This window comes from Rhinolophus hipposideros (assembly GCF_964194185.1).
Source record: "Rhinolophus hipposideros genome assembly, chromosome: 22".
Lineage (NCBI taxonomy): Eukaryota > Metazoa > Chordata > Mammalia > Chiroptera > Rhinolophidae > Rhinolophus > Rhinolophus hipposideros.
The window spans coordinates 40,280,083-40,303,676 of NC_138068.1; the positions used below are offsets into that span (position 1 = coordinate 40,280,083).

At 39.8% G+C, this 23,594-nt stretch overlaps 1 protein-coding gene across 2 annotated transcripts in view; it reads left to right on the forward strand.

Annotated features, from left to right (window-relative positions):
- The window catches only part of CFAP61 (cilia and flagella associated protein 61), a 325,115-nt gene that overhangs the window by 153,867 nt on the left and 147,654 nt on the right, over nucleotides 1-23,594 (forward strand). For both annotated transcript variants that reach the window (XM_081034409.1, XM_081034410.1), the window contains exon 18: nucleotides 19,646-19,773. In XM_081034409.1, coding sequence (XP_080890535.1) covers nucleotides 19,646-19,773 — 128 coding nt within the window. The remainder of the gene's footprint in view (nucleotides 1-19,645; nucleotides 19,774-23,594) is intronic.

Here is a 23,594-nt window from a genome sequence, read left to right on the forward strand (position 1 = left end):
CTCCCTTTTATACCACTCTGCACTTTGGGAAGTTCATGACCTGACTTGTTTTCTTTCTTGCCCTGGCACCACCCTCAGCCATCTCTGCCCTTCTCAGGAGAGATGGCAGAGGCATCTCTGTGAGGCACAGTCCTCTATACTCCCACATTCTCCAGAACATCTGGGGTGGGGGGGGGCGGGTTCCCTGCCCTTTCCCTCTACTTTTTATGGCCTTAACCAGGGGGAAGGAGAAGCCTGTAGTCCATTTATCTCTCTGACTGTTTTCCTCCTTCCGGTCTTGGGACAACAGACTATGCTATCACCATGTGTTTTTCTGAAATCTCATTTGAGGCATCAACTCTGACTTTTGGTACTCAAAAACCTTGCAACCTGCTATCTGCCTTGAAACAAAAAAGCAGAGAATTGACCCACTTGTTCTCCTGTAGCATGTCTGCCCAATGGCTGATGTCCTTTCACTGATACCTGAGAGGTCAGGAGGGGTCAGGAGTCAACAGAGACTGGGCAGGAATGAAATACATCTGTTATATGAAATAGTACCCCACTACAATGATAATCGTAATATACGAGACTGTAGACCAAGAAGGCCGCGTGTGGGGCTGGCCCACTCCCTCTGGCATGTGGAGGAAAGATAAAAGCATGGCTCTACTCATTGCAAAGTGGTTTTATACCAATAAATGCATAGATCATAAAGTGTTATAAGTCTAACTCTCAGGACTTTGCGTGAAAGCTTTTAGATGTTATATCTTATATGTTAATTCTGATTTTAAAAAGTAGGCTATGCTTTCTTAGAAGATGTGAAAGATGAGAGAAAAAGGCCCCCAAGAACTGGTAGATTTTACAATCAAATTGAGCTCAGATGGATTAAAAGTATTCCACAATTTAGTAATTTTCATAAAGCCATGTGAGTTTAGTTATTATCATTATTTGCACACTCACCAAATCTGAAGGGAAATGGCATTTGTGTTTATCAAGGGCAAAGGGTCAAATGGGCCTTGGAAAGTGGCAGAGTGGCCTTCTGTTCTCCATGCCAGCTTGGCTGAGGAAGGGGTTTGCCCTCCCCTCTTTGCATTGCCCCCCTTCGAGAGGCATCATGGAGCCCTCAGTCATCAGCCCTCAAGCTGATGAACTCTGGGATCAAACCTCTTTAAGGAAGTATAAAAACCTTTACCTCTAGACCATTAAACTTTATCAAGATCACTGATGTCATGCTAGCCATAGTAACCAACTTAATAAGCAAGAAGAAAACAAAAAGGATGACTGAAAAACAGGGGGCAAAAGGAATAAATAAGATATGGAAATCGCATGGGAGCCATAAAGGATTTTTATTGCTACTTGTTTGAGATGATCAAACATGACCCAACTACAGTGCAGGCAGGCCTGAGCCTTTCAGGCAGTTGAAACCATTGTAATAAACATGAATGACATGCGATAGCACTGCTCCCACTGCTTGCACTTGACAATCATGTCCCAGTTTTGTTTGTTTTGTGTTTTTAATATAATTCAGTGGGTTGAAATTATCACCATGGTAGTTGTTATAATTGAGGTTTTTATGGTAGTTTATGTATTTAACCAAAAGGAGCCATGCTCCAGGGAGCCAGTCTCAGGCAGCACTTTCTGGTCACCATAGTGAAGCCCCGCTGGTCAAAACTACCCCCACACTCACGACTGTTCACTGATCCTCAGTGTGGTGCCTCCATGAAACCACAGGCGATCGCTGATTTAAGAAATTGAACCGGGTATTATCTAACATAAGTTCCAATTTGTGAGCAGGTCACAAAGATGGTCTGATAGTGACCCGTGGAATTATGTATAATTGAAACTATTTTTTTTTTTAATTTATTTATTAGTTTCAGGTGTACAAAACAAGGTAATACTTAGACGTTCATCATTTATATCCCTCATACTGTGAACCCCCCTCCCCCCATCCACTATCCCTCCGACCTCACACTGAACCATCACATTATATATATAAAATTATAGTTGGCATTCATTAATGTTTAGCTTCTGATGTACAATGCCATGATCTATTTTAATTCATTTACTAGACAAACTCGCACACTGGGTCTTAGGTCACTCTGTGTTGGCAGGGCCATGGCTAGTGACCCCTCAAATGATGTGACCTCTAACAGCTCACCACTCCCTGCATGTCACCAATCGAGAGAGACGGACACACAGACAGATATGCAACTGAGTGATTCCGATTTACTTCAAAGGCTAAGCAAATGCAAGAGGCTGAAGGAGTTTGAGCAGCTGGGCTCCACTGCACCCTCACTGCCCTGCCCAGGCCCCTGACTCTGCATACCTGTTGTCTTTTCAGCTGGAGGCATCTGTCTCTCTCCCTCATGGGAGGTTTCCACCATCTCCCCTCTCCCTGTGTTCTGCTCTGTGGGAGCTGTTTGCTCTGGAGGATGCTGTCTGCGGCCCAAGGACCTTTGACCCCCCTGAGGGCACCACGCTGAGATCCAGGTTCCTTTGAGTGCAAAGAAAGACAGAACATGAGTGGCCTGGGTTCTCTTTCCCAGCTGGCCCATCCTCTGGGGACCTGCCCCCAATGGAGTGCAGATGGGAGATACAGCACACCAAGCCCAAATTCCAAAAGCATCCCCAGGCCCTGAGTAGTCAAATGCTTTTTTTGTTGTCATTTAACTATGGATTTATTTCAACTATATAGAAATACGCATGTATATGATAAAAACAGAAGGAAATATATGTAAGCAAAAATAGTTCTCTATAGTGCTATAGAGTTCACTATAGTGCTATTGTTAGAAGGAATTTAAAAAAATTCTGAATATTGTTGCCTTTGCAAAATATAACAATGTATTATGCAATGCATTATTATTATTACTATTCAATTAGTCTCATTATATTTCTTTTCAAATAAAAGAGTGCTAAAAGTAAGAACAACTAAACAAAGTCAGGAGAAATAATAACAGTTAACATTTATCTAGTGTTATATGTGAAAGGCACTATTTATATTCTTTATAAGAATTAGCTCATCAATTCCCCACAACCACTTATGGTCTAGGCACTCTTCTTACTGATAAACAACGTGGTTAGGTTTCAAACACTAGTCTTCTCAAATGCTTCTGATGAACTCTCTCTCTCTCTCTCTCTCTCTCTCTCTCTCTCTCTCTCTCTCTCTCTCTCACCCACACACACACACACACAGTACACACAATCACCATCCAAAAATGGCTCTGGAAAAGTTCTCAAATTCTTCGTTCCACACATATCTACACACAGTCAACTCCCCGAGTGCAGTGTGTGAAAACAGCCTGATTCTGGAGTTTTCTGTTCCTCACTCCTGCCTCCCCTATCCAGGTCACTCTGCGGAAAGCCAAGTGGGTTTGTCCCTCCCTGAGCCTGTTTCTACACTAGACCACATCATTTGTCCAGGTGTTCTGTTCTTTGTCCAGGACTCTGATATGCACCATGATTTGGACCCGACTTTCATGGAATTACCCCCTGCCCATGCATGGACAGACTCCTCTGCCTCTGGTTCTGCCTAAACCATGGTCCCAGGGCCTGTTCTGCATCCCTGTTTAGGGAGCTTGGAGATGCAGCCTCAATTGATGTCATTTGCTCTCTTAGTATTTATTGTATGCTGATCACATGGTGGGCCCCATGCTTGGCGCTGGGGCTGCAGTGGTAGAAGAGTGGACAAGTTGCTGCTGCCCAGGTGCCTGTATCCTAGTGGGGTAGGCAAACTACGGACGGACAGACAGGATGCTCCATGCCAAGTGGTGGCAAGAAGAAAGGCCGGGAGGGAAGGAGAGTGAGGGGCTTGGGTCAAAAAATCCCCTCCAGCAAGGGTCACTTAATCGGAGGCCTGAGGTGATGGGCAGAGCGACGGTGTGAGGGCCGGGAGGGAGGAGTGGATTTCCTGTGTTCCTTCGGTCCCATTAGAAACCCAGCCTGGCCCTGCGTTTCTCCTTGCCCCCGTGTGAGAATCTGCCACCACATGAGCACAACTCATCAGGTAGAGCACTGATGGCTTGATTTTTATTTGTGTTTTTTTAAAGATTTTTATTGGGGAAGGGGAACAGGACTTTATTGGGGAACAGTGTGTACTTCCAGGCCTTTTTTCCAAGTCAAGTTGTTGTCCTTTCAGTCTTAGTTGTGGAGGGCGCAGCTCAGTTCCAGGTCCAGTTGCCTTTGCTAGTTTCAGGGGTCGCAGCCCACCATCCCTTGCGGATTCAGAGGAATTGAACTGGCAACCTTGTGGTTAAGAGGACGCGCTCCAACCAACTGAGCCATCCCGGAGCTCAGCGGCAGCTCAGCTCAAGGTGCCCTGTTCAATCTTAATTGCAGGGGGCGCTGCCCACCATCCCTTGTGGGACTGGAGGAATCGAACTGGCAACCTTGTGGTTGAGAGCCCACTGGCCCATGTGGGAATCGAACAGGCAGCCTTCAGAGTTAGGAGCACAGAGCTTTAACTGCCTGAGCCACCGGGCCAGCCCTTTATTTGTTTTTTTAAAAAGAATTTCATGCAAGAAGCCCATCAGATGTAATTAAAACATTTCAAATTATGTTCTTAAAACAAAGCCATCCTTTCTTTTCAACCTCACACAGCTTGCTCAAAGCAGAACTAGAACTATGTGTGATTGTAAAACCCCTTGAAACTGTCATTTCTATTTTTAATACAGAAAAAAACCCAGTGGACTTTGATAAGAGTTTAGAATTTTAGATATCCAAATCTTTGGAAAAGGTTAGATATTTTACCTAGATGGCAGTTGGCCACCTAGGAATTCCTAGGGAGGGCAATGTATCTGTTTAAGAAAAAAGGACAAAATGTTATTTTGAAGGCTCTACTTGACAGATGTGTAGAGTATAGAAATCTATGTATTATTAAATAATTCTTTATAATATACTCAAGAATAAGCAATTTGTAAGCCTGTTTGTGTTCTTACCATCTGGGTGCATTCTGTCATCCATCTGTTTCATGTAATTATGTAATTATCAATATAGGGAAAGAATAGGTGATATAATTAACAAGAAAAACTGATCCATACTAAAGAGTAAAAATGACAAGCATCTGTTGAATTGCTTTTTGTTTCTTTTCCTTCATTGTTAACCGTTTTTTCATTTCACAGTTGCATTCAGGCTGTCAGCTTGTATCACACCCTCAGGAGAACTATATTTGCCATGATTCTCTCTCTTTCTCTCTCTCTCTCTCTCTCTCTCTCTCTCTCTCCTCTCTCTCTCTCTCTCTCTCTCTCTCTCTCTCTCTCTCTCTCTCTCTCTCTCTCTCTCTCTCTCTCTCTCACACACACACACACACACACACACACACACTAAACAGAGGCAGAGTGATTAATAAGGTATAGGAACTGGCACGACTTTGAAAGAAATGAGCAAGGCCTTTTTGGTCTTGTTCTTTGATTCTCCACCTCTGGGAGAGCCGTGATAGTCATTTCCAGAACATGTAATATAATAGCTAGAATTCTAGGAAATACTTAGATTTGACAGATTGAAGTGCAGGGCAAGTGTGTGGCCCTTTCTTAGGATATTGGATAGAGAAACTGCTTTCGAAGAATTCCTCTACTTGGTGCTTTTGTTTTATTGTGCAGGTGCAAGCAGTACATGTTATTTCCTAATAGTATAAGAATCCCAGTGGATTGCGTTAACTTCCATGTGCTCCCATTAGAGGTAGTCATTGGAGTAGTTTCTTGGTGGGATAGAGCGTTATGGGCCCACAGATGGAACTCGGGCTACTTCTTCATGTCGCGGTATCTTCCCAGGTCCTTAAGGGCAGTAATGGAAGACAAGGAGCCACTCACCCTCTGTCTGCCCAGCCCGGCCTCCGAAGAACTTTTGTGACTTGGGGCCAGCAGCAGTATGCACGTGGAGGCTTCATCACAGTGATCTCTCCAGTCCTGTGTGCCCCACCCCAATCCCCAAAGGACAGGTGCTCCCCACAGAGGTGTCCTCATCATCTGAGGAAGCCAGCACATCAAGAAGGGACAACCCCCTGGGCCCGTTTAGATGACAGTCACTATGAGAGAGAAGGCATTGAAATCTCAACACCTTTTACTAATTCAATAATCAGAAGCAGGGCTACCACGCCGGCCTCCTGACGTGTTTTGCAGACCACCTTCCCCTCTCCCTACAGGGACAGGACTCCCAGAGTGCTCTTACCCGCTCCCAGGTTAGGAAGTGTGCCTGTGAGTGGGGATAGTTGAGAGAGATTGCTGCATAACACTACACAAAACTACAGAATGGCTTTCACCAAGGAATTAAACCTCACTCACAAACTGAGCTAGAAATCTAATTCAGTCATTTCTTGACTTCTGCCTAAAACTAACTTTTTAAAAACAGTGCTGCTCACTAAACACTGAGCTTATTTTGTTTCCTCTTGCTAGGTGATGATTTTACATATTGCTTTTACGTCCTCCTTATATCATCCCGTGACAGAGTCTCGTGAGCACACAGGCTGGGAACAGGTTGGTCTCTGGCACGAGTAGGCTTGTTCTAGGGCAGCCACTGGCTTCCCGTCTTCATTGTTGTGCGTCCAGGAAGAAAATAAATAACTAACTAACTAACTAACTAAATAAATAACTAGTTCACACTTAGTTTTCTCTTTGTTCCTTTGTCTCAAACTGTATTCTTTGATAAATCCTCCATAAAGCTAATAAGCACATCCCAATTTATCTGTATTTTGAATGATTTCCAAGGTTTTTTTTTGTGGTTTTTTTTTCTTCCAGCAATGGATACCCATAGAACAAACTTATAGGAGAAAATTACTAGGTACCTTTTTGGGAGAGTATTTTAAAAGAGTAAATAATGGGGATAAATGTGGCTAGATTAATTAATTACTCAAGAGGTTTACTTGGTTTTGACTTTATATTTGTTTCCTTAATTTAAAGTTAAAATGCTTTAATTGCAACCATAACTGACTAATCCATTAAGGATTTAAAGGGAAGAATAACATTTGATTCCTAAAGAACCTTTCTTTTGTCATTTCTAGTTTTGAAAGGCTTTAAACAATGATTTTTTTTCAAGAAACATTTCAGTTTATATTTTTGAGTTTTTTAACAAAAGAGCATTGCATGATTGTTCTTCAAGAGAAAATTATTATGAAAGAGCTATTTACATATATATCATAGTCAATTAAAAAATAAACAGTAAAAAAAAAATCTTTGTTTCTATACTGAGCCATATTAAAAATCATTAAAGCTTAGACTAAATGGTTTTCATTTAACTCTCAAAAGTGGCATTAATTTTTCAGTGGTAACTGTTGCTTAAGATGCTATTGTGCCTGTGATAAATGTTTAATGCTTTGGTAGTACATGCATGGCTTAAAATCCATTATTTATTGCACCTTCGCTTGCCTGGCAAAGGTGATGATTTTATAGCCCCAGCAGTCATACAAACACATTCATACCAAACCAATGACTGATAATAAATTTCCTTACTGTAAATGTCAGTGGGTTTCATGTGTTGCTGCCATTACATCTTGTTTGGAAGCTGAATACTACACAGTTATGGGAGGCACCAGATGGTGTCATTAACACGAACGCTGAGACTGTTTACCACTGACATGCATTTGAGAAATTAAAAGTCCGGGGCCTATCTTTGCACTGAAGCGTGATGTCAGTGGTGCACAGGTGTAAAGATAGTGCAATATGCTTGCCTGTTCCTTTCCACCCCACCAAAAGTGATTTCAGGGAATTTTTTTGGAAAATACTTTTGTGTTGAATCTGAGGTGTGATAAAAAAAATATGGTAAATGTTTAAATTTTAAAAATTTTTACAGTAAAAGACACATTGCCATTAATCCCCCTCAAAATACTTCCCCTCGCTTCAAACACACTTATCCCATCATTCTTGCCACTTTCTGAAGCACAAGATGGTGTCATTAACACGAACGCTAGGACTGTATACCACTGACGTGCATTTGAGAAATTAAAAGCAGTTCTGGAAGTCCTCTTTCGTGAGTGTCTTTAGTTGTGCTGTCGTGGCTTTCTCCATGTCCTGAATCAATTCAAAATGTTTACCTTTCATGATCATTTTGACTTTGGGGAAGAGCCAGAAGTTGCATAGTGCCAGATCCAGTAAATAAGGTGGATGAGGACACACCGTAACGTTTTTATTTGACAGAAATTGCCATACCAGAAGCAATTTGTGACACGGAATGTTGTCATGATGGAGGATGAAGTGAAGACACTCACGAAAGAGGACTTCCAGAACAGCTTCAGGAAATGGCAAGAATGGTGGGATAAGTGTGTTTGAAGTGAGGGGGAATAGTTTGTGAGGGATTAATGGCAATATGTCTTTTACTGTAATCATTCTTTTATCTAAACATTCACCATATCTTTTGATCACACCTCATGTGTACAGAGTGAGGAAAGGGGACTGTTTCCCCAGGACTTCTGCCTGGTGTTACATATGGGTCTTCAACACCCTGACAGTCATCCCGACATTCCACAAGTGATGGCCCCACGAGTAGCAAGCCAGCTCCTCTTTTAGGCCTCCCAAGCATAGCATGGCCTTTTGTGTTAATTAATTAGCACAAAATGCTGTGGGGCTTTTTGTTTTGTTTTGTTGTTGTTCTGTAACTTCAGATATTGTAAATACTTAGTATTTTGGAAAAGTTTCCATCGAGAGCATGGAATTAATGTTTCTAAAAACTGTTGTCAAAATCATTATGAATTGGTTCAAAGAATGAGGAGAAAAAAATTAGAAATTTTCTGTATCAATTTCTTCCCTGCAATGGGCTCTTCTTTTCATAAGGATTAGCAGTGAAACCAAGACCTTTACTTTCCCTGCTCTGATGTAAAATATCTGAATGACTGAAAGTAGCCTCCCAGGTTTTATTGAGACTTATCTCCTCCACTTTTATTTTCCACTGGCCACTCCCTTTATTGTATTTCAGCTTCCTTCCTGTTGAGGTTTGTGCTTAGCTCTCTACCAATCTCTGTCTTCATTTCAATTTTAAAAGAAGGTGGATTTGTTTTATTCCTCCTTTTAAGTCATTCCCTTGAACCAAAAGGCTGTCCCATTGATTCTGACCAGATTCCTTTGAACTTTGTTTTTAGTCTTAGCATTCTCCATGGGAATTTTCAGAAAGCTTATTCTTTCAAAACAATTGTGCATTGCTCTTACAGTAACTGAGTGAACCTTTTGGTGTGCAGAATACTGAAGTCATGGAAAGAGAATACAAACCATTGTTTGCATTGAGATGAAAGAGATATGCTTAATTTCTTTAGACTAATTCAGAGATACAACTGGATGTCAACAGAAATAATGAGCCTAATTGAAAGACTAAAAGTGTGTATGAAGGGACACCATAGAAATTAAAAATAGAGTCATGCATTTTTGTTTACTTAGGGAACATGCAAGTGTGTGTTGAAAATATCCAGGAACAAAAATAAAGAAATAGTGGAGAGACAGCAAGATTGAAAGGTCGTATCTGTGGAACAGCATTCACTGGGACCAGTTCTCAGGAAAATGAGTTCTTTTCTTCCACCGCTGTCATTTTCCTAGCAAATATACCAGAAGCCTAAAGCAGCAGTGCACACAGCTATGCCCCTGACAAGCAAACAGCTCATTCTCTGAGGAATAAAAAGTTCTCATCTTCCTCTGTGACCAGAGGAGGGAGGTGGTGGTATGGACATGGTTGGTCCTTGGCTTTCTCTCCCAGCCTTCTCTCCTGACCCCTCTTTCTCCCCTTGTGTCCCTGTCTATGTCTGCTTCCCATATAGCCATGCAGGACCAACCATTCTGCCTTCTTAGGACATTACCTGAAAATGCATTTATAGAGACACGTCTGTACTTCAGTGGGATGTGTCACCCTTCCAGACCCTTGCACTGGCTTTCCCCTCTCATCCAGAAAGTTGTTCTCTCCCTTGTACACCTGGAAATATCTTATTGATCCTTCAAAATCCAGCTCAGTTATCACTATCTCCAAGAAGCCTTCCCTGACTTCCCCGCCATCCTAGACCAGCGAAACCTCCGCTGATTCCATGGCTCTCCGGCTGAGACCAGAAGAGCTGCCTAACTCAGCACAGCCTAAACTGCTGACCCACAGCATCATGAGGTAGATGAATGCTTGTTCTTTTAACCACTAAGTTATGCAGCAGTAGTTTCCTGATACACTGCACATATCACATGTACTGCATTTTGTTTGTTTACATGTCTATCTCCCAACCTAATGAGAATTCCTTAAAGATAAAAACCAGGCCTCATTCTTAACTCAGCACTTAGGCCAATGCTTGGCATATGGTAGATGTTCAAGATGTGTTTGCTGAATTAAAATTGTTGAATTAAGCTCTGCGTTGAAGTTTTGATGGTAACATTTCAGGCATCAAGCTTCTGAATGGGTTATCCTAATGTCCTCAGAATCGCTCCACATATCCACATGCCTTCTCCACCAGTAAGTTGCCAGAATATTGAGTTTCAAACAAACGTTTTTTTTCTCCAGAATTGCTTCTCTAGGTGGAGAAATGACTCTATGACATAGTAACCCTTTGTAAGTGGCCAAATATCAACTGTCCATGCCTCCGTGAGAAACCACGTGTCCCACTCTTTATGATATGGGATGGAAAGAGAATGATGGCCTGAAGTCCTCTTTCTTTAAGCAAATGATGTTCAGACAGATGATACTTCACACATTCTCCACACACCTTTTTCTTCAGGATGTGAAAACAACCAACAATACAACTTTTTCCACTTAACAAAAATCTAAAGAGAATAAACTTGTCACCAATCATTTCATATATTTCTCTGATTTAGTACCTAACTATTAAGACATTCAACTTCTATATTATAAGCATACACACATATGCATTTTACCTTTAGGAAACTTACCATTTCAGAAAGGCATCAACAGGGCATTCCCTTACTTTGGAATTTGAGTGTTTTTTGAGGGTTTTTTTGAGGGTTTTTTTATTCCATTACAAGTGGGTCTTTCATGGGGATATAAAAGTTGAAAATGATTAGGCAGCTAGATGTTAAGTCAATGAGTTTTTTTCAAGAGATACATATGTAATGTAATAGTAATTTGTGCTTTTAAAACAGTGCAAGTCAAGTAATTGATTCTGCAGACCGTTTCCCTGCCATGGGTTTGCTTCACTCCTGCTCTTCGCTCTGTGCTCACCCCAGAGAAGTCGCCAACACTGTATTGAAGACGACACCTAGAGTGTCAAGTAGCTGAAATGTAACGGGATTCGGTTAGTGTGATGCAAAGGCTCAGGGGACGTTTCTAAACACTAGACACTGGTCTAGGTGGGAAGGGATGGGTGTCAAGCCACTTGAGGTTATCCTGATGCACAAGCTCCCGTGTGTCCCCGAAAATAAGACCCGGCCGGACAATCAGCTCCAGTGCGTCTTTCCGAGCAAAAATTAAGCTAAGACCAGGTGTTATTTTACTATAAGACCGGATCTTATATAAGACCGGGTATAATATAATATAATATAATATAATATAATATAATATAATATAATATAATATAATATAATATAATATAATATACTTAATATAATATACTTAATATAATTAATATAATATAATATAATACTGGGTCTTATCTTAATTTTTGCTCCAAAAGACGCACAATCAGCCGGAGCTGATTGTCCGGCTAGGTCTTATTTTCGGGGAAACACGGTAGCATGGCCTGTATCGGGGATCAATAAATCTCTGTGTCTCTGAAAAGCAGGCAGTGGATCTCCCTTGCCAATATTTGTGTATTGTATCAAAGCAATCATATTTTTAATGATTATGTGAGCTACTTGTTTGGCCTGTTCTTTAATTAAAAACAAGTGATCACCTTTATCAAATCTAAGATGCTATCAATTATATACCTTTATTTTATGTACTATTAAGTAAAATATGGTCAATAAACTGTGACATAATGTCTTAATGAGAGTCCTGAACAGAATATGAATCAGTCATATAAGTCTTATTGCTTTCAAATTTCTTTCATCTATTCAGAGAGAAGAAGCAATTTACGTTCCCTTCAATTGCATTGTTTGCTGTGTGATGGGAAAAACACTTTTGCCTGTGTCTCAGTAACAAAATGTAACACAGCTTCATCTGCTTGTGGATATCTGTCATCCTTTTATTTGTTCCTGTAAAGCACTCAACTGTTGTATTGCAAGAAAATAGGGAATTACAGCTATTCCTCCAATGGCTGATATTTGCTTCACTAATATAAAATTTGCACCCCACTGCTCAGTTTCTGGGCCTTTATGGGAACACAGTAATTGCTCATTTCAATGCCAAATCATGCTGTAATCTTTTTGAAAACATTGTCATTAGCAGTTAAACTCCACACATGTCACATAATGCACATCACTCTCCAAAGTGATGACAATGTACAGGAAACAGGCGTTTCCCATGCGCAGGAAACGACAACTGTGCCACTACCTGGCTAACTGCACTAGTAAAGACGGCATTGACTGTGTGTCTGATTTCAAGGATGCTAACATGTGGGGGGAAAGTGCATCCTAGAATTGATGAAATCCAGTAAAGTTACTCAACTAAACTTCCAAAAACACTTTTTTCTAATATAAATGTATAGAGTGATTGCAAGTGAATGTCATAGGGTGATGATAATTTAAACTTTTAAAACATTTGCAAAATAATGGTAATAGCCAGGTAGTGACTATGGGTGTAGGAGGGATTGTGACAAATGGAGTTGATGAGAGAAATATAAGAAAATGCACATCCAGGAAATTTACTCATTGAATTTATACAGCAAAGACCCCTACTTGCCCCCAATATCCATTCCTATATCTAAAGGATATATCCAATATTATTTAGCCTTGATAACGGGACCTCAATTTTATTCAAGTCAGCAATGCATCCAATTAAGAGCATATGTTTCCCACCTCCCTTGCATCTTGCGTGACCATCTGACTCAGTTTGGGCCCCAGTAGAAGTAGAAGTAGTTGGAATGGGAATTCCAGGAAGGCTACTCAAAGGGTATGTATGGCTCAGCTGGGAGGAAAGCCTTTTTATTCTTTCCTCCCTTCTTTTTGCTGCTAAGAAGATGAGGTCTGGATCTCCAGCAGCCATTTTGGGCCATCCTTGAGGATGGAAGCCTTGCCCTAGGTTGGGGAGTAAGGCAGGTAAAAGTATAGGCCTTTGATCAGTTTAGGCACTGCCTCAATAGTCCTGGACGACATGTTTTGAGATTTCTTTTGCATAAGAGAGAAATTATCTTCTGTTCTCTTTACTATTTTCTGTTTATGTTCGGTTTTCTGTTGTATGTAGCCAACCAAGGCCAAGCCTTGTTCACAAAGGAGCTCTCTTTCTTCAGCTAGGATTCAGTCTATGTGAGAGAATGCCACGAGAATCTATTAAGCTTCCACTGTTTGCCTTGGATAATGTGAAGGAATTAAAGGCATTATAGTTTTTTAAAGAAATAACAGTTCTTCACAGGTAGTATTACTAGTGATTTTGCCAAGGCAAATCAGTGCTTCATTCACTTACCAAACTTTTAATGAGTTCCTAGAGTGTGCCAGGTGCAATGGTGGGAATGCTACAGTGAGCAGATCACACAATAACCACAGTCCACTCTGCTCAAGGTTGCACTATTTTGAGGATGCCGTTTACCATGTTAAGAAAGCAAGCCAGAAAGTGTCCTTGGGTCATCATTACTCTCAGCAGATATCATAGATGGAACGTGTGCATTTTTCTGAAGCGCTGGAGCTTCACAAAATATTAGCAGCTCCCCATTCCTCAACAAAGAGGCAAGTTCAGAGGATTCTTCCTAAAAATGAGGCTCAGAACCATGGCATCTTGACAGCCTTCTCACACTCTGCTGGGACAGAGGTGATGGCATTCTTGTCTTAATTTTAAACCTCTTTAGCTATTTTAACAGAAAGGATTTCAAAATTGCATTTTGTGTCTGTGGAAGAGATTTCTAAATTATTGGTTCTTTTTGTTTAGTGTCTATGTCTCCCTACCCTTGATTTATTTGGTAAATATTGCAGTACTTTGCCCCAAAGAGGTCAACTGGTGAACTTTGAAACTGACACTGATATTTATAGCACTGTCAGTCTGTCATCATTTTTTTTCTGATTAAATTGGGAAACAGAAGCCTTCTCAAAAAGAAAAGAAAGAATGAAAAACCAGAAGGAAAAAATTACATTTATAAAGCAAAAACAGGCTTATTAAGAATTTCAGAAATTCTATTCCTAATGGCTTTGAATCTTTCCATCTTCCATTTTCGTTGCATAGACAGAGTTTCTTTGAAGTCTTTGGAAGCTTTCTGTAAGAAAAAAATACACACACACACACACACACACAGGTGTGGAGCTGAAAATTGAGCTCATTGTTTTGCCCTTTTAAAATGTGTTTTTGGAAGATTTGCCTTTCATATTGCAGATGGGAGAGAGGATGGGCAATTTTACCTTGTGTAATATCTTTGCCTGAAAAGCTCAAAGTATTTGTAGACATTTTTTTTAATGAATAGTTCCCATGTTTGCCTGCTGAGGAAGGCAGAGATTTGTGTAATTTACTTCCATTTTACACCTGAGGAAACTGATATTTAAAGAAAAGAGGCTCAGAATTTCAACCAGTAGCAGAATTAAGAAAACAAGCCCAAATCTTATCACCGGGCTAATGATGCCCAGTCTAATACTCCTGGAGGTTGAATATGACCTGCAAACGAAATAGTAACAGAAAAAATTCCCCATAGATATTGTCATGTTCCAGTTTATATAAACTTTGCATTTATTATGTGGGATCATTTGCATTTATTTTGACTGCTTTCAAGTCTACTGGCCTAATTATAACTTCAATAACTGATTTTGGATCTGTTATTGAAATTGAGTTTCAATAATATTTTGTAATCATTCTAAGTGCATAAGAAAAACCAAACCAGATGTGGAAACACTTCACTCAAATCTGTTTATATCAGATAAAATTATATTTTGACCAATTTTTTGTACACACAGAAAGCAGTTAACAAATGTGCATAAAACTCATTACTATGTAGTATTTGCAGTTTCTTGATAAATGTATGTGAATCATGGCATAAACTCATCTAAGCATGTACGTTAATATCATTTTGACTAAAAAGATCAAATTTAATCCTAAGTAACTATAATTATATTTAAATCATTTGGTCATTTAAGCAACTGGAAAACAACCAACTAAAATTATTAAATTGGTAGAAATTATGTCAACATCCTTTAAGAAGGGCTCATGAAATGTAAAGGTAATCTATCTATTCTTTCATCATTTATTGAATGTCCGAAATGATGGCAGGAATGATTCAGATAAAACAAAATCAAAACAAAACAAAAAAAGATATTCTTGACCTCAAGAAGCAGTCTAGGTGGACGGTGGCAAGCAAACCAAATAAATTAACAAAAATGACTAAAACCTCTCCAATGACTCACTCACTCATATGTACAAAGTCTTCTGTTTCAGAAGCTCATAGGAAATTACAAATAAATAGTTTAAAAGTTAGACATGTGCTCATTTCTATTCTATGTTCTCATCTCAACTCCTCTCCCCTTCCACCTGACCTTTGTGGTCTTTTCCCTGGAATCCTCCGCTCTTTGTCACCCTGTGCCACCTCAAACTCAGCTCTAGAATTTCCTAACAGGGGTATCCCATATTATTATTCTTTCTTCTCCATCTAAGGGACAGGACTTAAGGTTTGTATTTTAAACTCATTATGAGACTTATTATCAACTTTAAGGAGCATTTATTTTAGTCTGAAAAGGTGAGCTTACACATCATGATAAATAGTTTATTCCTTCTTGCTGGAGTATAAGTTGATCTCTACCTTAAAAATCATCCCTTTGTCTAAAAGTGCTAACTAGTGTCATTATAAAAATAGAATTATAAATGTCTGAAAGAGCATAGAAGTAGGAATCTGAGTCCCCACTCATTATTGGTACAGTTAGGTAGCTAAACAGCTTACGGGGGCTCCTCCGTTTTACCTTTGAAATAATTTACTATTACAAGGCACATAAAATTTCTGCCTATAAAATATGAGTCAATAAATAAGGCTTTTATTTTTATTTTACTATTGAGGAAGCCAAAAACAAAAACCCAAAACTGGATCTCCAACACATGGGACAATTTGGTAGATGTTCACACCAAGAAAAAGAGGTTTGTGCCTTGCATGGCTCAGGGTCTTCCATACCTGTTTTTCTTTACCATGAAAACCTGTAGTTTAGAGGAACATAAGGAAGGAAATATTCTGCTTTCCTTCAAAAATGACTTGCATCTCCTGTTTATGGGCAAAATAAGTGCTTTATAGAACAGGTGAAGCAGTCTTCATTTGCAACGTCACTAAAAAACATTTCCAGGCTGGGAAGAACTTTTTTCAAGGTATTTAAAATCCATCTATCCTAACAAAAGAAAAATGTGGTTTTTTTCAGGTCACTTCATCATACTTGATGATGAATATGTTTTCAATTAAAGCCTGGGCTCAAAATTGGGTTTACTGAGTCACTGTGATGCCTGATCACTCCCCTGAGACTCACCATCATTGGTACTGATGCTAACTCTTGACAACTTGAGGCCACTGTATGTATTCAGTGATTAGAAAGGTGATTTCTGAGGCCTGGCAGGTGTTGGTGTTAAAGCTTTTGTGTGGGAAACAAAAGCCATTCTGTTCTGTTCCCCAGCCGCCATCGTATCATTGATACAGGAGCTGTTTCATAAATGGGGTATGATTCTTTACCAGGGAATTTCATTACTGCCCATGTTGCAATGTTAGCATATGCTTCTGGATAGCAGAGGGGAACGTCTAAACATAGCTCCTATGGAAAGAATCTTGGGCTCTGACCTTTGTTAAGATGCTTGCATTGTAATTCTGTTAATTTGACCTGTGATTAGATGCCATCTGTCGTGCAGGGCGGCCTGCGGGATCTCTGCTCCCGCTCCCCACATAAGAACACAGGAAGTGGCTAGGCCAAACAGGAACACCCATGGAGCCATAGGTAGGGGACTCACGCCACTATGGTCTCACTGGAGGCTGGATTCACATGACGTGCGACCTGCTGTCCGCTTTTCTGCCAACCGACCAACGACTCTCCTTGACTCCCCCTCGACTCCCTACCAGCACAGCCACGGCAGCTATAGCAGGGGCCAATTGTCTAACTGGCTACAGCTGACGGCCAACCAGCCACAGCTGACAGCCATCTACTACCCGAGCCAGCACCTCTCCACATGAGGCCGAGAGCCTGGAAACTGCTCTCTGGGGCTCTGTCCCCACACCATCATACCAACATCTATGCTTCCTGTCTTCCTTTCCCTAAGCCACCAGACCCAAGGCTGGCTGGAGGGAATTTGCAGCCAGCCTACTTATCTTGGAAATTAATCAGAACACAGTACATGGTAGCACCCACATGTATCACTTTTAACTAGTTTTTTTCGCAGAATTTCTCAGTGACCTGTCCTGGGAAATTCTCGTAGAGCAGATCAAAGTGACATTTATTGGAAGAACATTTTTCACCCAAATAGCATATTCATTATTGTCATTTAGAAAGAGGATCAGTTTACAAAGGTTTTTAGTTGCATATAAAAGAAACAAACTGGCCTAAACAATCAAGAAAATGTGGTGGGTTATGTCATTCTCCCCAGCTGTTCCTCCCTCCCTGGGCTGTGCCCTTGCTCTGTGATTTTGAGGTTCCTCTCACTACAGATGGGTCTACTTCCCCACTTCGTGGAAGTTGGGCTCAGCCACATGACTTGTGCTTTCGCCAGACTGAAGAAGTATTGCTTCTCACTTTTTACACTTCTACCATTGCCATGAGAAGAACACACCCTAGCTCTCTCATCAAAAAGATATGAGGTCCATCTGGAATCTGTAAGTTGGAGCCAAACCTAGCTGAATCCAGCCTACATCAGCCTACTTCCAACTGACCCAGCATTGCATGAGTGAGAATAGATAATAATTGCTTTAAGTCAATGCTTAAATGTTTTGGGGTGGTTTGTTATGTAGCACTATTATGGCAATAGTTGACTGATATTTATTGCTCATATCACTGAAGATTCCAAAGGTAGCATGGGTTTCAGGTAGTATTTGAAAGGAATTCCTGTTCTATTTCTTATGATTCTTTTGGGGCATGGTTTCCCTCAGGATGGTATGACGACTTTATCATTTCAGGCTTCACATCTGTACCCAATACCATCTGAAAGGCAAGAGGCTTCTCTTCTCCAACCATCATGCAAAAGTCATAGGCTTCACTATCATTAGGCCAAAGTAAATCATATGTCTATCCTGGGCCAATTGTTGAGCAAGGAGGATGAGATTATTTGACTTGGTTTATGTCAATCAGAATCCTTTCTTAAAGGTGGGAATGGGCTCAATCTCTTCCAAAATCCATGGTGTGTTTCATTAAAGGTAGGAATGGGGGTGGAATAGGTGCTGAGAGGCACCAGCCATGGTAACTATGAAGAGAATCTAAAATTTCCAAACTTTGTATTAAATTTCTATTAATAAATTATTTGGTTCAAGACATTTTCTACTTCCATGTTTCTAGGCTAGCTAGAGTTAGAGGATTTATTTTCTTGAGCTCCCCTGCTAACTAGTAAATGGAAAAGCATGTGGCCATACCCATGTCACCTTGGACACGGGAAGATGGGAGCCCAGCTTTACATAGGACTTTACCATTAGCCCACTGGACTCCCAACTCCTGGTATCTCAGGATTTTAAGAAAATTAAAAATAGTTTTGGCCTACTAGAATTTGAAGATCTCTGACCTAGAGGACGAGTTAAATGCTGATGTAATGAGAATTTAACCAAGTGGGATACATTGGTAAGGATATCATTCCACTGACTTCTGGCCTCCATTATTTCTGATGAGAAGTCAGCTGTAATTCTTGATATTGTTCAGATACATAGTAAGCATCAAATAAAAATATGTGTTGAATTACTGAATGAAAAATAGAAACAAGGTCTTCTGACACAGTTTAATGTTCTTTCAAGAATATCCCACCACTTGTTTGTAAAACCTTCCTTTGTACATTTAATTCCCCCACCGCACCCTGAAACTTCTGCAGGAATATGAATCAAACAAATTATCAATCCAGGTAACTTTTGCAAACATAGACAATTAAAGTGATCACCAGTTACTTTCCGTGCTTCTAAGAGTCCTCCCTAACAATCCTTATCATCTGACATGTTTTTGTCATTCAACAGTGTTTATGTCATTCTACAAATATTACTGAACACCTACTATGCCCAAGGTACTGTGTTAAGTAGAGAGAGTGAAGGATGCAAAACTGAATAAAAGATGCCTTCAACTATTATAATCTAACTGTTGTTCAAGGTTTCAGGGAAACCTTGGACAATAGGAAAGACTTGGGAACTTTCACGAAACTAGATTCTCAGAGAAAAACTTATTTGTCTTCTTGTGGGATTATTTACCTTATCACTGATAATCATAATGGGCCTCAGTTCTGTATGAAACATTCATCAGCATTAAGACAAAAATGATCTAAACCAAGAATTTTAATGTGAGCTATCCTAGGTATTAGGTATATTCTCATATTCTTAAATTAATGTTGTAAAAATACCTTCCCATAAATTTCACCATGATTGCACAGTCTCTATTTGGTTTGATTTGCTGATAATGTTCTGGTTAAATAATACCACATAATTGCCAATTTGAGAGTACATACTCAGCTACATTTTCCTCAGGTCCCTCTTTCTCTTTGTATTTTTTTTTTCCAGTTGAGTTACGCCTTGAACCATACAAACAGAAAACTAACACTGGAACCTAAAATAACTGTCAATGCCAGGATTGTTGTGGTTGGTGCCTCCAATGTTGGACTTTCCTTCCTGGAGACGTTGGTATTTTGGTGAGTTTTTTTACTTTGATTTTAAAAGAGCCTTCTCTTCCTTGCCTGAGAGGGTATCTGGAAGGAATAGACCTGAGTTTGCTTGTCACTCCACACACCTTGCCTATGTGGATTAATGAAATCAGTGGAATATTCTAGACCAGGGATTGTAAAACTGTAGTCCCCCAAGTCAAGTCTGGCTTTGCACCTGCTTTTGGAAACAAAGCTTCATTGGAACACAGCCACACTTTTTATTTATTTATTTATTTATTTATTTATTTATTTATTTATTTATGTGTTGTCTGTGACTGTTTTTTTGATACAACAACAGATTTGAGTATCTGCAACAGAGACTATATGTTCTTTAGTGCCTAAAATATGTACACTCCAACCCTTTCCAGAAGAAGTTTGCCAACCCCTATTCCATGCTAGCATTTCCCTTATTGGCCAGAGCATAGGCATCATGGGGTGCGTCCAGAACCCACACCAGATGTGCTAAATCAGAAACTCTTAGGGAGGGTTCTGGGAACCTGTATGGTAATAGGTGCTCCATACAATTGGGCCAGTTGGGAACCAGTTTTGACTTTATGCATCACAAATAGGCTTGCAAAAATGACAGGCAGGCCAGGACCTTTCTTCCAACCCCTGCATTCTGGGTGCTAGGGAGCAGAGTAAACCCTGCAGGGAAAACTGAGGCATGTGCATCACTTTGTTGAAGTTTATTATCCACAAAGCACTAAACAGTTTCCTTTCAGAGCCAATTTTCTTTAGAGGTGGTTCCCCCGACTAGCTCTTCATATGCTCACTGAATCTCAGCAAAGAGCCATCACAGAAAGAGCCCTGGGTTATTGTCCAAGAATTTGGATTCATAGCCTGGTATCACCACCACCTGACACAGAACCCTAGATGTGTTGCCTAACTTCTCTCAGACTCAGTCTCTTCACTGATTTTTTTAAAAGTTTCACAGATGGTTTTAAAGACACTGACTTTGGGGAACCACAGATTCCTGAGTTAAGAGTCCAACTTTTCCCACATATTTTGCTAAGGATCACTGGAGAAACTTTAGCAACTGTTTAAAATTACAAGTGCTAAGAGGCAAGCGGAAGATGGGAAAAAGAAGCCCACCATGACTCCTCTGAAAGCTAGCAAAGTTGTAAGGGGTTAGACAAGGAAAGGGATGGAGGAAATGACCCCTAAAAAGTGTCTATGCCTGGTAACACCAAATGGTTATGTTGATCACTTGATATCACAATAGCCAGATAAATATTTTTTCACCTTCCAACCAATTTGTTCCATTATCCGGAACAGACGCTTAGTTAACCAGAAATAAGTCCCATGTCATTACTGAAATTAGCAATGCAGTTCATGGGTTTTAAATATTGTGGTCAGTCTATAGAGATCTTTCTTTGGAAGAAGGAAATACTGAGAAGCACCCAGAAATATCCATTTACTCTGTGTGCTACACCGCAGTTTGAGGCTTTAACTTCTTTTGATGGGTTTCTTTATCCAAGACTCTGAACAAGTCATATGAACCATTTCTGAATGATAAATTATAAGGATGGAGTTGTGAAATATAGTAGTCAAGAAGTTATCATAAGCAGGTCTTAAATCTTAATTTAGCTATAGATTTTCTCATTATGTTTCATTTAAATGATTTCATTAAGATATATACATGTAATTCTCTTTTTGTGGAATCAGCTTGGATTTAATAAACACAAGTATAAATTTTGATGTAAGTACTTGGTTTATTAAATTCCTCAATCAGGCAGACCTTTTTAAAGCATTTTAAAGTACTCATAATTCTCTAGCATCATTACACAGATTACGGAAACTAAAAATAGACTGGTATCAGTTTACGGATCTCTAATCCTTAAGAGAGGAAATAGTTTTCTCATTATTTTCTCTAATTATTTTAAATTAGCAATCACCATAGTAACCTGCTGCGTACTTTACCAGTTTAACTGCCATTGGAACTAGATTTTATAAATGATTTGAGCTGGAATGAAGTTGAAGAAACACAGTTTTAACCAAACACTGACTCGAGTGAAGATTAAATCCATGTTTTGCAGGCAAGATTCAGAAAAATCACCCTCCTTACACTCCTGCACTGCATTATCTAACTCAGCTGGGGCAGGCACAGCAATTCCTGGAAAACCCATTGAGACCCAGTACAGCAACTTCTTTTCCAGGAAAACTGGTAATACTGTCACCTGGTGAAAAAGGAGACACAACTCTTTGTTGTATTATTTACATGCAAAAAAATTACAAAGCACATTTGGTCTCCTCTTCAAAAAACACCAAATGCACTCCTTGCATAAATTCTTTGCCCTTGTCATATCCTTTCCTTAAGTGCCAAGGTGCTATTGGGGAGCTGACATTTATGTACCCAAAGTTACCAACTAATACACTAGCATGTGGGGGGGTAATATTGAGGGATGTTTTGATTTTTTTTAATTAAAATTTATTGGAATGACAATTGTTAGTAAAGTTACATAGATTTCAGGTGTACAATTCTGTATTACATCATCTATAAATCCCATTGTGTGTTCACCACACAGAGTCAGATCTCCCTCCATCACCATATATTTGATCCCCCTTACCCTCATCTCCCTCCCCCCACCCCCTTACCCTCTAGTAACCACTAAGCTATTGTCTGTGTCTATGAGTTTTTGTTTCTCATTGCTTGTCTTGCTCTTTTGTTGTTTTTGGTTTATATACCACATATCAGTGAAATCATATGGTTCTCTGCTTTTTTTGTCTGATTTATTTTGCTTAGCATTATTCTCTCAAGATCCATCCATGTTGTCACAAATGTTCTTATATCATCTTTTCTTACCACCGAATAGTATTCCATTGTGTATATATACCACAACTTCTTTATCCATTCATCTCTTGAAGGACATTTTGGCCGTTTCCATGTCTTGGCCACCGTAAATAAAGCTGCAATGAACATTGGAGCACACGTGTCTTTATGGATAAATGTTTTCAGATTTTTTGGGTAGATACCCAAAAGAGGGATTGATGGGTCATATGGTAATTCTATTCTTAATTTATTGAGGAACCTCCAGACTGCCTTCCATAACGGCTGCACCAGTCTGCGTTCCCACCAACAGTGTATGAGGTTCCTTTTTCCCCACAGCCTCTCCAACACTTGTTACTATTTGTCTTATTGATGATAGCCATTCTGACTGGGGTGAGGTGATATCTCATTGTAGTTTTTATTTGCATTTCTCTGATGATTAGTGATGTAGAGCATTTTTCATATGTCTATTTGCCATTTGTATGTCCTCTTTGGAGAAATGTCTCTTCAGGTCCTCTGCCCATTTTTCAATTGGGTTGTTTGTTTTTTTGTTGTTCAGTTGCATGAGTTCCTTGTATATTTGGATGTTAGCCCCTTATCGGAGGCACCGTTTGCAAAAATCTTCTCCCATTCAGTTGGTAGCCTCCTTTTTTTGTCGATGGTTTCTTTTGCTGTGAAGAAGCTTTTTAGTGTGATATAGTCCCATTAATTTATTTTAGCTTTTACTTCCCTTGCCATTGGAGTCAAATTCATAAAATGCTCTTTGAACCCAAGGTCCATAAGTTTAGTACCTATGTTTTCTTCTATGCAGTTTATTGTTTCAGATGTTATGCTTAACTCTTTGACCCATTTTGAATTAATTTTGGTACATGGTGAGAGATAGCAGTCCAGTTTCATTCTTTTACGTGGCTTTCCAATTCTCCCAGCACCATTTCTTGAAGAGGCCGTCTTTTCTCCATTGTATGTTTTTTGCTTCTTTGTCAAAAATTATCTGTCCATATCTATGTGGTTTTATTTCTGGGTTCTCAATTCTATTCCATTG